General features: G+C 41.0%; 1 protein-coding gene across 1 annotated transcript in view; it reads right to left on the minus strand.

Moving 5' to 3' along the window:
• Positions 1–17,756, minus strand: part of pitpnc1a (phosphatidylinositol transfer protein cytoplasmic 1a) — a 328,993-nt gene that overhangs the window by 12,322 nt on the left and 298,915 nt on the right. The window contains exons 10-11 of the mRNA XM_063030617.1: positions 5,495–5,650; positions 311–374 (exon numbers count right to left, since the gene is read on the minus strand). Of these exons, the coding sequence (XP_062886687.1) occupies positions 311–374; positions 5,495–5,650 (220 nt within the window). The remainder of the gene's footprint in view (positions 1–310; positions 375–5,494; positions 5,651–17,756) is intronic.

Here is a 17,756-nt window from a genome sequence, read left to right on the forward strand (position 1 = left end):
TTTAATAAGATAAGAAGACTGTGAGAGCTTGAGAATTTGGTGGGGAGATGGAGTTTAAGGTGAAACAAGCCATGGTTGAAAGCTCAGCAATGATGAATGGGAAAGACTCAAATACAATATGCAAAGCAGTTGACAAATGGATAACCTGGTTGAATATTTTTGCCACATTTCAGTAGGTTATAAAATAAATTATTTTACAGAGTTAGAAAAATCTTCTAGCAGCTTGGTTTTGTAGTATGTGTTTGCAATCCTGTCTTTATGGTATTCTTAAGCTGGCAAACCACAGGGAAAAGCTGGGATAATTACTTACCATACCACTCATCCACCCAGGCAAAAGCTTGCCGATGGCCAATCATCAGAATATCCCGAATGACCTGCTAACACAAAATAATCATTAAACTATTGGTAAGAATTCCCAGGGAATCAATTTACAAAATGAATGTATGTTTAGAGACATAAGAAACTAAATCAAAGTTAGTTGAAACAACTCATGAATTTAGTGGAATGAGGGGGTATCTCATTGAAACCCATTGAATATTGAAAGGCCGAGATGGAGTGGATGTGGAGAGGACCAGAGGCACAGCCTCTGAATATATAAGATGAGGATGAATTTCATTACCCATAGGGTGGTGAATGTGTGGAATTCATTGCCATGGAGGGCTGTGGAGGCCAAGTCATTGGGTATATTTAAAGCAGAGGTTGATAGGTTCTTGATTAGTAAGGATGTCAAAGGTTATGGGTAGAAGGCAAGAGAATGGAGTTGAGAGGGATAATAAATCAGTCATGATGAAATGGAGAAGACTCAATTGGCCAAATCGCTTAATTCTGCTACCAATATTTTATGACAAACTGCAGATACTTGAAATCTGAAGACACACACACAAAGGCACTTAGAGGAACTCAAGGTATCAGGTGTATCTATGGAGGGAAATAGTCAGTCAGCATTTCAGTCCTGAGGAAAGGTCTCAACGTTAGCTGTTTATTTCTATCCATAGATGCTGCTACTCCAGCACTTTGATGTGTTGGTTCAACTAATTGTAAATTTAGTTTAATACTTTGGAAATTTTTCTCTTTTATTAAGTTCAAATGGAATACAGGAGGCAATGAGATGGAACATTATCCTTGGGATAGACTTTGATCTTCCCCTCTGCAAGCACCTTTGCAAGTGGTAAAATGAGCATCTGGATATTGTTCCTATGTCATTTATATACATAGAAGCTCATACATCATTTCTGATAAGGCCCTAGGCTGACACTGAGGCCTTCACTCCAAATGCTCACTCCAAAATGAAGGAGGCCCTTTTTCTGACCAATGAATTTGCAAATGTTAATCACAAAATGCTGGAGGAACTCAGCAGGTCAGGCAACACCGATGGAGGGAAATGGACAGTTGCTATTTTGGGCTGAGATTCTTTATCAGGACTAAAAGGAAAGAGAGCAGAAACCAGAGTAAAAAAAGGAGCAGGGAGGGGGGTGGAGGAGCACAGGTTGCTAGGTGATAGGTAGGCCTGGGTGGGTGGGGAGAGGGGATAAAAGGGAACGATGTGAGAATCTAAACGCAAACAACAGGAATTCTGCAGATGCTGGAAATTCAAGCAACACACATCAAAGTTGCTGGTGAACGCAGCAGGCCAGGCAGCATCTATAGGAAGAGGCGCAGTCGACGTTTCAGGCCGAGACCCTTCGTCAGGACTAACTGAAGGAAGAGTGAGTAAGGGATTTGAAAGCTGGAGGGGGAGGGGGAGATGCAAAATGATAGGAGAAGACAGGAGGGGGAGGGATGGAGCCGAGAGCTGGACAGGTGATAGGCAGAAGGGGATACGAGAGGATCATGGGACAGGAGGTCCGGGAAGAAAGACGGGGGGGGGGGGTGACCCAGAGGATGGGCAAGAGGTATATTCAGAGGGACAGAGGGAGAAAAAGGAGAGTGAGAGAAAGAATGTGTGCATAAAAAAGAGTAACAGATGGGGTACGAGGGGGAGGTGGGGCCTAGCGGAAGTTAGAGAAGTCAATGTTCATGCCATCAGGTTGGAGGCTACCCAGACGGAATATAAGGTGTTGTTCCTCCAACCTGAGTGTGGCTTCATCTTTACAGTAGAGGAGGCCGTGGATAGACATGTCAGAATGGGAATGGGATGTGGAATTAAAATGTGTGGCCACTGGGAGATCCTGCTTTCTCTGGCGGACAGAGCGTAGATGTTCAGCAAAGCGGTCTCCCAGTCTGCGTCAGGTCTCACCAATATATAAAAGGCCACATCGGGAGCACCGGACGCAGTATATCACCCCAGTCGACTCACAGGTGAAGTGATGCCTCACCTGGAAGGACTGTTTGGGGCCCTGAATGGTGGTAAGGGAGGAAGTGTAAGGGCATGTGTAGCACTTGTTCCGCTTACACGGATAAGTGCCAGGAGGGAGATCAGTGGGGAGGGATGGGGGGGACGAATGGACAAGGGAGTTGTGTAGGGAGCGATCCCTGTGGAATGCAGAGAGAGGCGGGGAGGGAAAGATATGCTTAGTGGATATGTGGAAGAGTTAATGTGCTGAAGAAGAAGGAATCTGATAGGAGAGGATAGTGGACCATGGAATAATGGGAAGGAGATGGGAAGCCAGAGGGAGGCGATAAGATGGTCATGGGACTCTGACAGGGGAAGAGAAGGAATTAAAGGTTCACCAAAATGAGGGAAAACAAAGTGGTGAGAGGAACTGAAGGGAGTGGTTACTAGAAGTTAGAGAAATTATTGTACAAGCTGTCAGGTTGGAGACTACCAAGATGAAATATTCTCCTCTAACCTGTGTTTGTCTCATTGTAGCTGCCCGACCTGCAAAATTCCTCCAGGAATTTATGTGTGTTGCTCAAGATTTTCAGCATCTGCAGAATCTCTTGTGAGTTTTGTGTGAATGCTATCGACACTAAGTGCAACCTACCAACACATAATGAACCCAGAGAGTGGTCGTGACTGGGACAGACCTCAGGAAAATCTGTTGGGGAACACAGTCATTGCTTCACTGGCTGTGGGAGGGAGGAATATCCAAGTGCATGCCTGGCAGTGGAAAAAAATCAGTTCTGAACAGTGGAACTTTGTCAGGATGCACCATTGAAACTTTGCCTATACCTTTGTCATAAAACTTACTGATTTTGGATCAGATTATGAAGGAACATCCTACTTATTCATTGTTGGAATTATGTAAATTTTGCAAGTCTGGATATATTTGAAGGAGTAAGTTACATTATATTCTCCCAGGTTCTCAAAACTTAAAGAGGAATGATTGTTCATGAGCATTGCTCATGATAGGACTGAAAGATGCATTGATTACAAGTGATCAACAGAATCTACTTCAGAAACTGGAGGATCACACACAAAATGCTGGAAAAACTTGTAACGCTACTGTGACACTGTAATTTCCTATGGAAAAGAGTAAACAGTTAATATTTCGGGCTGAGACCCTTCATTAAAACTGGAAAAAAGATAGGAAGTCAGAGCAAGAAGATTGGGAGAGGGGAGGAAGAAGTACAAGATGGTAGATGATCATTGTCGTCGTCGTGGCTATCCCTTGAGGTCGAGGATGATGGTCTTCGTTCTGAAGAAGTGGCCCACAAAGTGAAGATGCCTGTGTGTGTATTTGTTTAATGTGTACTTGATGTTGCACTCCAAGAAGCACACGATACTTCACAAAACAACCAACTGATTCCAATGGCATGGAAACTACGATGACTGGAGCTGATGGATTTGTTGCAGTCTTCATCCACCTTCACAGCCGTTGAGTTCGAAGTAACTTTGTCCACCTGTTCCACTGTTGAGGTCTTGGTTGAATTGTTCTTTGTCAGGGACCTCACCCTCGACCTTACCGCCATGGGTGACCCTACCAGGAGCATAGCTCCAGACGGCATTGCTCTCGGGATCACAGGACCACACAAGCTTCTCCACCACGACAAGGTGACAATCCACGGAGAAGAGTAGGTGATAGGTGAAACCGGAAAAGGGGAGGGCTGAGGTAGAGAGCTGGGAAGTTGATTCATGAAAGAGATAAAGGGCAGGAGAAGGGGGAATCTGATAGGAGAGGGTAGAAGACCATGGAAGAAAGGGAAGGGGGAAGAGCACCAGAGGGAGGTGATGGGCAGGTAAGGAGATAAGGTGAGAGAGGGAAATGGGATTGGGGGAATGGTGAAGGAAGGGGGCAATTACCAGAATTTCTAGAAATTGATGTGCATGTCATCAGGTTGGAGACTGCCCAGATGGAATATAAGGTGGCACTCCTGCAACCTGACTTGTGGCCTCATCACAGCAATAGAGGAGGCCATGGACTGACATGCTGGAATGGGAACTTCAGAAACCGTTAGCACTGAGAAAAACTGTCATAGTTTTCAGTCATGATAGAGGCAAACCTATTGATAATATATTGGATTAAAAAAAAGAGGTACAGTATGGTAACAGACACTTCCAGCCCAATGAGCTGGTGCTGCCCAATTACACCCATGTAACCAATTCACATGCTAACCTGTATGTATTTGAATTGTGGGAGCACCCAGAGGAAAGTTACACAGTTACAGAGAGAAAGTATAAACTCCTTACAGACAGTGGTTGGAATGGAATCTCCATCACTGGCACTGTAAAGCAATGCACTAACTGCTAAGCTATTGTGCTTTTATTCAACAAAAATGTTGAAGGTAGTGAGGAACTGCCTTCCTGTCAGTTTGCTGTTCTTAAAATGGAAGCAGGCTCAAATAATCCTTGTAGCTGAGGAAATATACTCCAGATTTATGCTGATTTAGAAACTGTGGATCCATATTCTGTGGTGCTTCAAATATAGAATAGCTGTTTCACAGCTTCTGAAACCTGGGCCGAATTCTGACCTCTTGCAGCATCTGTGCGAAGTTTGCCCATTCTCCCTATGATCCTATGGGTACTCCTGGTTCCTCCCACATTTTATAGATGTGCAAGGTTAGTTAGTCACTAGAAATTGCTCCCAATGTAAATGAGAATTAGGGCATGTTGATCAGCATGTGTGAGTGAACAGAGAAATAATTCAGGGACTGGGATCGTTGGGGTTGTTTGAGTCCTGGCATAACCTTGGTGCACCGAAAGAGCTTCTGTGTTGTAAAGAAAAATTAAAATATGAAGAAAACATGGTATTTTTAGGCTCTGAGGAAGAAATATTGTGCAGTGTGGAAAATGAACTGCTGTTTCGCTTTGAGCCACTTTCAAGTCACTGATACAGACCAATCTCTAAACACAAGAGATTCTGCAGATGCTGGAAATACAGAGCAACACTTATAAAATGCTGGAGGAAATCAGAGGTCATGCAGTATCTATGGTGAGGAATAAACAGTTGACGTTTTGGGCCAAGGTCCTTCATCAGGACTGGACTAATTTCACCACAGTATTAAGTCTCTACCGGATAATTTGGAACAGTCTCCAAAACAGATTGTGTTGGACAATTACAATTACTTACAAGCTTCTACCTGCTATTTCGCACTTCAGTTTTTTTGGACTAACCTTGTGCACAAATTGTTCCACTCTTGTCTGAAGTCCCCAAACTTCGAATTTCACAGTCACCAATTTATAGGAGCACATGATAGGTTTCTGAGTCTCCCTCCAGCCTTCTTTTAGCATGCCTCGTTGTGTCTTCTCTGACTTAAAATACCTGAGGTCCTGAAACACAAGGAAATCTCATGTTAGGTGAAGTAGTTCCAATTTTCCTCTTGCAGTCTAACTGCACAGCCATTAAAGTTACTGTGGAGCAAACACTTCCATTCAAGACGGCAAATGGACTGCACACATAAGGCACACAATAATATTATACCCTGCATGTAAGCAATGATTTTGTTCAAAGTTACAAACACTTTAGGAAGATGGAATGTGTGGAATGAATCAGAAAATAAGAGGGTTTTTTTTGCCTTCCTTTATCTTCTTGGACAAAAGTTTGGACAAGTCAACCTACTCTGAAGATGACATACATAATATTGTCTAAGGACTCATTCTCTGAAATTCCATTCTTTCCAGTTGACATGAGCTTTATAAAGCATGTCTGACAGCACAACTAAGACCAGAAATTGATGGCACATGGCATTGCTTATATGAACCTGCACCTTCCCATTCGACTTCATAATGTCTTGTGATCAAAAGTCCTGTTCTATTTTCATTCCTTTGTGGACTGGATAGTAGCTTCATCCCAGAGTGGACATGGAGGCATAGAGTCAAAGAACACTACACCACAGAAACAGGGCCCTCGGCCCATCTAGTCCATGCTGAACTATTATTCTGCCTAGCCCTATTGATCTGCATGTGGATCATTGACCTCCAAACCCCTCCCATCCATGTAACTATCCAAATCTGTCTTAAATGTTGAAATTGAACCCATATCTTCCACTTCTGTTGCAGCTCGTCTCATAGTCTCACCATCTGAGTGAAGAAGTTCACCCTCATGTTCTCCTTAAACATTTCACCTTTCACCCTTAACCCATGATCTCTAGTTCTCGACTCACACAACCTCAGTGGAAAAAGCCTGCTTGCATTTACTCTATCTATACCACTCATAATTTTGTATATCTCTGTCAAATCTCCCCTCATTCTTCTATGCTCTGGGGAATAAAATACTAAATATTCACCCTTTATCTATAACTCAGGTCCTCAAGTCCCAGAAAATCCTTGTAAATTTTCTCTGCACTCTTTCAATCATATTGATATCTTTCCTGCAGGTAGGAACTGTATGCAAAACTCCAAATTAGACCTTATCAATGTCTTATACAACATCCCTTTAGATCTCCTGAGATCTGCCCATTACCAATGCTCTTTCTAAGTGTTGTTAGAAATATCATGGGCCTAAGGGCCTGTACTGTACTGTGTGTTTGTCTTGGCAAGGTAGTTATGGAGATATTTCCTCTTGTGAGAAAGTCTGAAAACTACCAGTCACCGTCTAAAAATAAGTAGTCATACCTTTGAGACACAAATGAAATAAATTTTCTTTTTACCCTTTGCAACCAATGAAGTACTCTTTCAAATCTTAGCACTGGCCCAAAATTTCTTGGAAGTTGTACTGTAGTCATGTACTTACAGTCAGACATTTGGACTGCACGCTTTCATCATGTATTCCTGGGTGCATTCAGTCCACACACACACACACACAGTTTTTATTCATTTCAGGTACATTATTTATTTTTATTCTCAAACACTTCTCATTTGTTTCAGTCCATGGTCCAACATATCAACATATCAAAGCAATGCTGACTATTTAATAGTTCTGTAATTGCTTATGCATCTTCAGCTATAATTTAATTCTGCATTGAAGTTTGTTTGGTAAATCATTATTTAATTCAGTGCTTTCATTCGGTCCAACAATGGATGAGGTAACATTGAGTGTGTACAGCACAATAACTATTGTTTATCAGGTCTTCAGGAGTAAGTGAACACTCATAATTAAGATGTGGACTGATGATTATTCACTCTTTTAATATTCATAACCTGTAACTTCAATATGTTCTTAAGCTTGCAGACTGAATTATGACATGATTGTTTTTCATGTCTTCGACAGATTAATCTTAAGTTTTAACTTGGTAATGTTAAAAATTTTATTGAAAACCTATTGGTCTCACTAGTGTTTTTGACACATGATTTATAGTAATTTTTCTCCAAAACAATATACATATCTGATAATGTAGCTCTCCTAGGATGTGTAGCATTACACACAAAATCACTGTATTCTGTATTGTTGGTTCCCCTTTGTGGAGAAATTTGTAATGTCCATGTGATGTACAGATTCAAGTTTTAATTTTTAAATTCAGATTTGGAATTTAAAACACAAGATTTATGATACTAGAACTGTTTTGATACATTGAAATTGAATTATATAGAGATACAGCACAGAAACAGGCCCTTCAGACAACTGAATCCACATTCACTCAGCTGCTCATTTACACCTACTGCAGTTGTGTATATCCAGAGCTTCAGCACAATATCCCTGCTTTTGTACACAAGATCCTATATAGTAACCACACTTCTCCCTTCTCCAGCCTTGTATCCCTTTTGCCAATCAACTTTCCAGCTCTTAGCTCCATCCCTCCCCCTCCTGTCTTCTCCTATCATTTTGGATCTCCCCCTCCCCCTCCCACTTTCAAATCTCTTACTATCTCTTCTTTCAGTTAGTCCTGATGAAGGGTCTTGGCCCGAAACATCGACTACTGTACCTCTTCCTATAGGTGCTGCCTGGCCTGCTGCATTCACCAGCATTTTTTGTGTGTGTTGCTTCCAATACACCCTGCCATTTTAAAGATCTGTTCACATAAATTCAAAAATTCCTCTGTTCCTGAATACAACTATTGCTGAATGTTGTGGGCATGCTATATTGTTGTCAGAATGTGTGGTGACACATGTGGACTAACCCCTGCAAATCCTTAGGTTGTGTTGCTTATTGACACAAACAACACATTTCACTGCACGTTTCAATGTAATAAATAAATCTGAATAAATGAATCTGCTATTTGTCTATCTGTTCAGCTGACATATCTATGTCCTATTACATTTGACTGCTGTCATCCTCAGGGTTTGTCACGACTATAAGTTTGGTATCATGATCAAAGTTTGAAATTGTACTTTGTATTCCAACATCCAAGTTATTGTACATATCAAAAAAAAGCATCAGTTCTTGAGGATCAGTCATTAAAAAACAAAAATGCAGTTGCTGGAAATCTGAAATTAAAACAGAAGATACTGGAAATGCTCAGCAAATCATCAGTGGAAACTCAAAGGTTACTGCTTACTGTTAATGACCTTTAATAAAACTGTCTATTTCGTCTGGTCTGAAAAGGAATCATTTACCCCAACTGTGTTTTTTTGTTCTTAAATAAATCTATTTTTATTTAAGTTAACTCTTCTATTTGATGGGCAGTTGTGCTAACTACCCCTTTTTGTGGTGCTTTATAAAATCTTCTCTTAGAGTCCACTGTATTTTTCTCATCAACCTTCTCTGTTACTTGGTTTAAGAAACATAATGTTCTCCTATATATCTCATATCAGGATTAGAAGGCAAATGCTATAACAAGACATTGGACAAACTTGGGTTGTTTTCTCTGGACTAGTGAAGGCTGGGGGGAGATTGATCGAGGTTTATAAGATTATGAGACGCATAGATAGAATGGACAGGCATTATTTTTTTCACAGTGTTGAAATGTCTAATACCAGAGAACATGCACTTAAGATGAGAGGGGGTAATTTCAAGGGAGATGTAAGGGTCAGGGTTTTTTTTTACAGAATGATGGGCACCTGGAATGTGCTTTAAAGAGATGAATATAAGAAAAATGGAAGGAATCAGACATTGTTTAGGCAAAGGGGATTAGTTTAGTTAGCCATTTGATTACTAATCTATTTGATGGGCTGAAGAGCCTGTTCCTCCTCACAAAGGCAGCCTTTCCAGCACATTCTGCCTACCAATTTTCACCTTATTCACCTCCATGATCTCTATTTTTACTAATATTTTGTCAGCATCTTCTTTTTGTGTATACACTGAAACAAGGCACTCATTAATTATGCTAGCCTTGCCCTACTCTCTAAGTTTATATTTCATTTCTCAAAAGATTCACTCTACTTATTTAATCCTGCTATTTAAAACTAGTAAATAATGTTTAAGCTCCTTTTATATACCATTCTCTTCTCATAATATCTTTTTATCAGTCTTTATTTCTTCCCCTTTCAACTTGCTTGTTCTTTGCTAATACTAATCGATGTTACAATAATCCCACTTGGGTACACTTAGTGTTCTCTGATGACACTTAGTCCTGGGGACAAAACCATCCACACTGCCTTTATCAATCTTAATCTACCTCAAAAAACTCAAGGTAATCAGTGAGATAGAGTTTCACAAAGCCACATTGACTCTCTCTGACCAGCCCCTGCCTTTCCAAATGTATAAAATCTTACCCCTTAGTAAGGATTTTCTCCAATAATTTCCCACCACTGACATAAAGCTCACTAACCAGCAGTTATCTGGTTTCACTGACCATTAAATATTAATTCTTTTCTCCTCCCTTTGTCTTTAAATTTTCAGTCCACTACTGAAGTCGATGATTTGGTCCCAGGGCTCTGGATGTGTCCCAAGGTAAGTTCTACTTGCAGCAAAACCCAAGGATAAGTACCTTCCTGGTTGTCTGTTGAGTTTGGGAACTCCAGCAAATTGCAGCCTGGCATCGAATTATAATTACTTACAGTTCAATAGTTACAGCAAGTGAAAATACATCCATCTCCCAGGTTCAGCCAGGACATGGTTAATGCACTTGGTATGAAGCACGTTAGAAGAGATAAACAGTGTATCTTAATCGTCTGTCTTTTATATGAAGTTTAAGGTTCAGGTATCTCCAGCTAAAATGAAATGATACTTTCTCTGATCCTGGACACAAGTGATACAACTATATTGTTTTCCCAAAGGGCCTAGGATCTCTGGAACTCTCTTCCTTGGAGAACAGTGGAAGCAGAGTATCTGAATATTTTTTTAAGTGAGAGGTTGATAGATTCTTGTTAAGCAAGAGGGTCGAAAGTTCCCAGAGATAAGTAAGGAAGTAAAGTTGAGGTTATAATCTGCTCAGCCACAAATGCTGCAGAAGGCTAAAGGAGCTCTGCAATCTACTGTGAATAATTTGTCTGTATGTATGTCTGATAATGAACTTACACTGAGCATACTGAGTTAAAATAGCACATCGACTAAAAATGCCAAAAAAAAGACTTCTCATCCCTTTGTTCCAGTCTTGATGAAACATTGCCTGTTTACTCTTTTCCACAGATGCTGCCTGGCCTGCTGAGTTCCTCCAGCATTTTGTGTGTATTACTTTGATTTCCAGCATCTGCAGATTTTCTCTTGTTCAAGATCATTTAATGTAATTTCCAGTACTCAGGTGTCAAGTAGAATGAAATAACTGTTACTCTAGATTCGATGAAGCAGCACAATCAGAATAAGAACATAATAGTAAAAAAATATATAATTAAGTTTGCTTATATACATAGATTGATTTTTTGTAAATAATGTGATGCTAGGTACAGGCGTGTCTGTGCATGAAGTCATTGACAGGAAATGATATAGTAGTGCTGGTGGGATAGGTTAGTGGGTGGAAGTATTGATCAACCTCATTACTTAGGGAAAGTAACTGTTTTTGAGTCTGGTGGTCTTGGTGTGGATGCTATGTAGCCTCCTCCTTGATAGGAATGGAACAAACAGTCCATGAGAAAAGTGGGTGGGATGCTTCATGATATTGCTGGCCTTCTTCTGGCACCTTTCTGTATGGCAGGTAAACTGGTGCCAGTGATGCATTGGGCAGTTTTGACTACCTGTCATAGAGCTTTCCTGTCCACTGCTATGCAGCTCCTGTACCATGCAATGATGCAGCATGGTAAGATGCTCTCTACTGCGCAACTGGAGAAGGCTGTGAGTATTGAGTGCAGCCCAGCTCTGTTCAGTCTCCTCAGAAAGTTGAAAGTATTGGTGAGTTTTTTTGATTATGTAGAGTACGTTCTGGGACCATGAGGGATTGTGCGTGAAGTGCACTCCCAGGATTTTGAAACAGCTTTCAGTGTCCACTGCTGTACCGCCGACGTGAAGAGGGATGTGAGTGGTTACATCTGTCGCGAACAATATTTGTTGTTTAGTTCATCGACTGATTTGTGAAATTCAACTGACAAATTTCTCTGAACACTACAATTAAGTAGGATATAAAATATCTTCTGCCAGTGCAAAGATAATTCAGTGAACTGGTCAATTAACCAGTCACTAGAAATTTGTTTGCTGCTGATAAAAGTTTCATGCAGTCAAAATAATTCCACTTAGTGCTAGACTTTGTTGAAACTTAGAAAGCAGAGAAAAAGGAACTCAGAATCAGAATTGGGTTTAATATCACTGGCATATGTCATGGAGTTTGTTGTTTTGTGGCAGCAGTACAGTGCAAATCAAAATAATAAATACCTACAAAGTACAATGAGATATATATGTCTACACACACACAGAATCAAATTAAATTAGTGCAAAAAGAGAGCAAAAAATTTTAAAATAGTTAGGTATAATAGCGTACATGGGTTCATCATCCATTCAGAAATAGAAACATAGAAAACCTACAGCACAATACAGGCCCTTCGGCTCACAAAGCTGTGCTGAACATGTCCTTTCCCTAGAAATTACCCAGGGTTACCCATAGCCCTCTATTTTTCTGAGCTCCATGTACCTGTCCAGGAGTCTCTTTCTCTCCTTCAATATTTTTATTAGTTTTTACATAGAAGAATACAGAGTACAAGAAGATATATATTATAAGTCAAAAGAAAAAAATTAAATAGTACCAAATACATTATATTAAGAATACAATTACCATCACAAAACCCTGTATTCATAAAAATTAAATTAAATCGTAATATTGCAATATAATAATTTTGTTACACAGAAAAAAAAGTCTAAACCCACTACCAAAGTCAGAGCTGTTAGGAAAAGCAAGAAAAAAGGGGGAAAAAACCCCTTATCATATAATAAAATTCATTATTAGTCACCATCCGTACTTTAACAACAAATCAAAGATTTTGAAAATAACTCAAAAATGGTCCCCACAATGTATAAAAGTCTTAGCTAGATTCAAAAACTGAACAATGGATCTTCTCTAAATTAAAAGACCCTATCGTATCCGCTTCCATCACTGTCGCTGGCAGCCCATTCCACGCACTCACCACTCTCATCGTAAAAATTTAGCCCTAACATCTCCTCTGCACCTACTTCCAAGCACCTTAAAACTGTGCCCCCTCGTGCTAGCCATTCCAGCCCTGGGGAAAAGCCTCTGACTATTCACACAATCAATGCCTCTCATCATCTTATACACCTCTATCAGGTCACCTCTCATTCTCCGTCTCTCCAAGGAAAAAAGGCCGAGTTCACTCAACCTATTCTCATAAGGCAGGCACCCCAATCCAGGCAACATCCTTGTAAATCTCCTCTGCACCCTTTCTATGGTTTCCACATCCTTCCTATAGTAAGATGACCAGAACTGAGCACAGTACTCCAAGTGGGGTCTGACCAGGGTCCTATATAGCTGCAACATTACCTCTTGGCTCCTAATCTCAATCCCATGATTGATGGAGGACAATGCACCGTATGCTTTCTTAACCACAGAGTCAACCTGTGTAGCAGCTTTGAGTGTCTCATGGACTCGGACCCCAAGATCCCTCTGATCCTCCACACTGCCAAGTGTCTTACTATTAATACTATATTTTGCCATCATATTTGACCTACCAAAATGAACCACATCACACTTATCTGGGTTGAAATCCATCTGCCACTTCTCAGCCCAGTTTTGTATCCTATTGATGTCCCACTGTACCTCTGACAGCCCTCCACACTATCCACAACACCCCCAAACTTTGTGTCATCAGCAAATTTACTAACCCATCCCTCCACTTCTTCATCCAGGTCATTTATAAAAATCACGAAGAGCAGGGGTCCCAGAATAGATCCCTGAGGCACACCACTGGTGATCGACCTCCATGTGGAATATGACCCACCTACAACCACTTTTTGCTTTCTGTGGGCAAGCCAGTTCTGGATCCACAAAGCAATGTCCCCTTGGATCTCATGCCTCCTTACTTTCTCAATAAGCCTTGCATGGGGTACCTTGTCAAATGTCTTGCTGAAATCCATATACACTACATCTATTGCTCTACCTCCATCAATGTGTTTAGTCACATCCTCAAAAAATTCAATCAGGGTCGTAAGGCACGACTTGCTTTTGACAAAGCCATGCTGACTATTCCTAATCATATTATGCCTCTCCAAACGTTCATAAATCCTGCCTCTCAGGATCTTCTCCATCAACTTACCAACAACTGAAGTAAAACTCACTGGTTTATAATTTCCTGGGCTATCTCTACTCTGAATCTGATGTTGGAGGGGAAGAAGCTGTTCCTAAAATATTGAGTGTGTGTCTTCAGGCTCCTGTACCTCCTCCTTGATGATAACACTGAGAAGAGGACATGTCCTGGATGATGGGGATCCTAAAAGATGGATGAATTCTTTTTAAGGCATTGCTTTTTGAAGAGATTCTTGATGCTGGAGAGCCTAGTGCCCATGATGGAGCTAGTTGAGCATATAACTTTCTGTAGCTTTTTCTGATCCGGTGTAGTGGCATTCCAGATGGAGATGCATGCTCTCCTCACTGGGAACAGCTATAGAAATTTGTTAGGGTCTTTGATGACATACTAAGTCTTCTGAAACGCCTAATCAAATATAACCACTGTCATGCTTTGTTTGTAATTGTATCAATATGTTGGGCCCAGGATAGATTTTCAGAGATGTTGACATTCAGGAACTTGAAACTGCTCACCTTTTCTACTGCTGATCCCTTGAAGAGAGCCAATGTGTGTTCTCTCGACTTTCCCTGCCTGAAATCCACAATCAATTCCATGGTCTTAATAGCAAAGCTATTGTTGCAACACCACTGATCTATCTCACACTTGTACCCCTCCTTAGGGGGACAAAGAACCCTATGGAAAATCCTGGGAATTCTGGAAAATGTTTCTCACCCTCTGCATGTCACCTTGGCTGAACAGAGGAACACCTTTAGACAACAGCGTTGCTCCAAAGAGTGCTATATGAGGTCATTCTTACCCTCGGCCATTAGGCTCTATAATGTGTCAACCCATGCCGGGGAAGTGATGGCCCCCTCCTGCTAGATTGTTTGAGGTCACATTTTTATTTTTTCTTGCTTCTCTTCTAATATTTGTATTTCTGTGCACATATAATACCACTGTGACACTGTAATTTCCTTTGGAATCAATAAAGTATCTATCCATCTATCTACATATTTCCTTGTCATCATCTGAAATTCTGCCAACAATAGTAGTGTTTTGGGAAAATTTATAGATGATGTTTGAGCTGTGCTGAGTCACACAGTCGTGGGTGTAGAGAGAGTAGAGCAGTAGGCTGAGCAAACATCCTTGAGGTGCACTTATGTTGATTGTCACCAGGGAGGAGATGTTATTTCTGATATGCACTGACTGTAGTTTCCCAGTGAGGAAGTCAAGGATCCATTTGCAGTGGGAAGTACAGAAGCCCAGGGTTTGGTAATTGTTGATTAGTACTGAGGATATGATTGTGTAGAATACTGCGCCATAATCAATCAACAGCTTGACTGCCTGATGTATGTAATCCAAAGCTGATTGGAGGCCATTATTTAAAATTTGTAAAGAAATGATAACAAATGCAGTCTGAGTTTATCTATCATCCATGATGTAGTAAAATATCTCAGTCATTTCACACGGAAATACCATTCCATAAGAATAGAACGCATAAAGGTCAAATGACAGGTTCCGAACAGACTGAGAAGCAGCTAACAGGAGAGGTTACAGCTGAGAGAGTGGGTGTGAAATACAACTGGCAGAGAAAAGGGGTATGTAAAAGACATTGGAGTTTAATGTGTGGAGGGATGTAATGATAGGGCTGTACAGGTCACAGTAGGGAAACTATTAAAGGATTTGTGTACATGGACACAGAGATTGAATTCACTTTGCAGGGATGTGTAAGCAGTAAAGATCAGCAAAGACATGAGTGGCAAGAATAAGTTTTCAGAGCGCCATATATATGGAAATGCTTTGTGAGTTTAAATCTTTCTTTTTTTATCTTATTCACCAAGATGTATTTGATCTTTGTGACATAAGTTGAAAACAAGGGAACATAAAGATCTTCACATGAAGGAGGTCTGTGCGGGCAGGTCCGAATGTTGGACTCCAGCAATCCCTGAAGATGAAGGTCAGGTCAAGAGGACAAAGACCTGCAACATCTCCTGCTAGTCCCAAGGTCAAGGAGCATGGTCAGCAGGTCCTGAGCCGAGGGTCAGTGATCACCAGTAGGGGGTGGAGGAAGAAAGGGGCTTGTTTTGCTGTTTTGGCTGTCATGTTGTATATTGGCTGTGTGTTGCTCTGCTGAACATTGCCGGCATGATGTGTTAGTGCTGGGTGTGGCAATACTTGCGGACTGCCCCCATCGCATCCTTGTTAACGCAAACTACGCATTTCTCTGTTTGATGTACAGTGGTACTGGGAAGTGTGTGAATCCTGTAGAACTTTCTCTATTTCTGCATAAATATGATTTAAAATGTGACCAGATCTTTACATAAGTCCTAAAATTAGATAGAGAACCCAATTAAATAAATAACACAAAAACATTATTCATTCATTTATTTATTGAGAAAAATGATCCAATATTACATGTATTTGTTGGGAAAAGCATGTGAACCTCTGGGGTAATGCCTTTTACAAAAGCTATTTGGAGTCAGGTGTTCCAATCAATGAGTTAAGATTGGATGTGTGGGTTGCAAAGGTGCCCTGCCCTATAAAAAAGACACACAAAGTCCAGCTCTTCTCAGTAAAGATCTGTTTATGTGCATCATGCCTTGATCAAAACAATTTTCAAGGGACCTTAGAAGAAGAATTGTAGAGAAGCATGAAGCCAGAAAAAGCAGCAAAAGCATTTTTAAAGACCTGAGTGTTCATTAGTCCACAGTAAGATAAATTATCTACAAGTGGAGGAAACACCTACGCTCTGTCCGCCAGAGAAAGCAGGATCTCCTAGTGGCCACACATTTTAATTCCACGTCCCATTCCCATTCTGACATGTCTATCCGCGGCCTCCTCTACTGTCAAGATGAAGCCACACTCAGGTTGGAGGAACAACGCCTTATATTCTGTCTGGGTAGCCTCCAACCTGATGGCATGAACATTGACTTCTCTAACTTCCACTAATGCCCCACCTCCCCCTCATACCCCATCCGTTATTTATTTATATACACACATTCTTTCTCTCTCTCTTTTTCTCCCTCTGTCCCTCTGACTATACCCCTTGCCCATCCTCTGGGTTTTTCCCCCTTCCCCTTTTTCCTTCTCCCTGGGCCTCCTGTCCCATGATCCTCTCATATCCCTTTTGCCAATCACCTGTCCAGTTCTTGGCTCCATCCCTCCCCCTCCTGTCTTCTCCGATCATTTTGGATCTCTCCCTCCCCCTTCCCCTTTCAAATCTCTTCCTAGCTCTTCCTTCAGTTAGTCCTGACAAAGGGTCTCGGCCCGAAACGTCAACTGTACCTCTTCCTAGAGATGCTGCCTGGCCTACTGCATTCACCAGCAACTTTGATGTGTGTTGCTTGAAACACAGTACTGTTGCTACTCTCCCTAAGAGTGGACATCTTGCAAAGATCACATCAAGAGCACAATATGCAATGCCAAAGGAGATGAAAAAGTGGCAAATTGGATCAGCAAATTTGCTGATGATAAAAAGATTGGAGGTGTAGTGGACAGTGAGGAAGGTTTTCAAAGCTTGCAGAGGGATTTGGACCAGCTGGAAAAATGGGCTGAAAAATGGCAGATGGAGTTTAATACAGACAAGTGTGAGGTATTGCACTTTGGAAAGACGAACCAAGGTAGACCATACATGGTAAATGGTAGGGCACTGAGGAGTGCAGTAGAACAGAAGGATCTGGGAATGTAGATACAAAATTCCCTAAAGGTGGTGTCACAGGTAGAAAGGGTCGTAAAGAGAGCTTTTGGTACATTGGTCTTTATAAATCAAAGTACTGAGTATAAGAGTTGGTATGTTATGGTGAGGTTGTATAAGGCATTGGTGAGGCCGAACTTGGAGTATTGTGTGCAGTTTTGGTCACCAAATTACAGGAAGGATATTAATAAGGTTGAAAGAGTGCAGAGAAGGTTTACAAGGATGTTGCTGGGACTTGAGTAACTGAGTTACAGAGAAAGGTTG

Source organism: Mobula hypostoma, chromosome 22 (assembly GCF_963921235.1).
Source record: "Mobula hypostoma chromosome 22, sMobHyp1.1, whole genome shotgun sequence".
Classification (NCBI taxonomy): Eukaryota; Metazoa; Chordata; class Chondrichthyes; order Myliobatiformes; family Myliobatidae; genus Mobula; species Mobula hypostoma.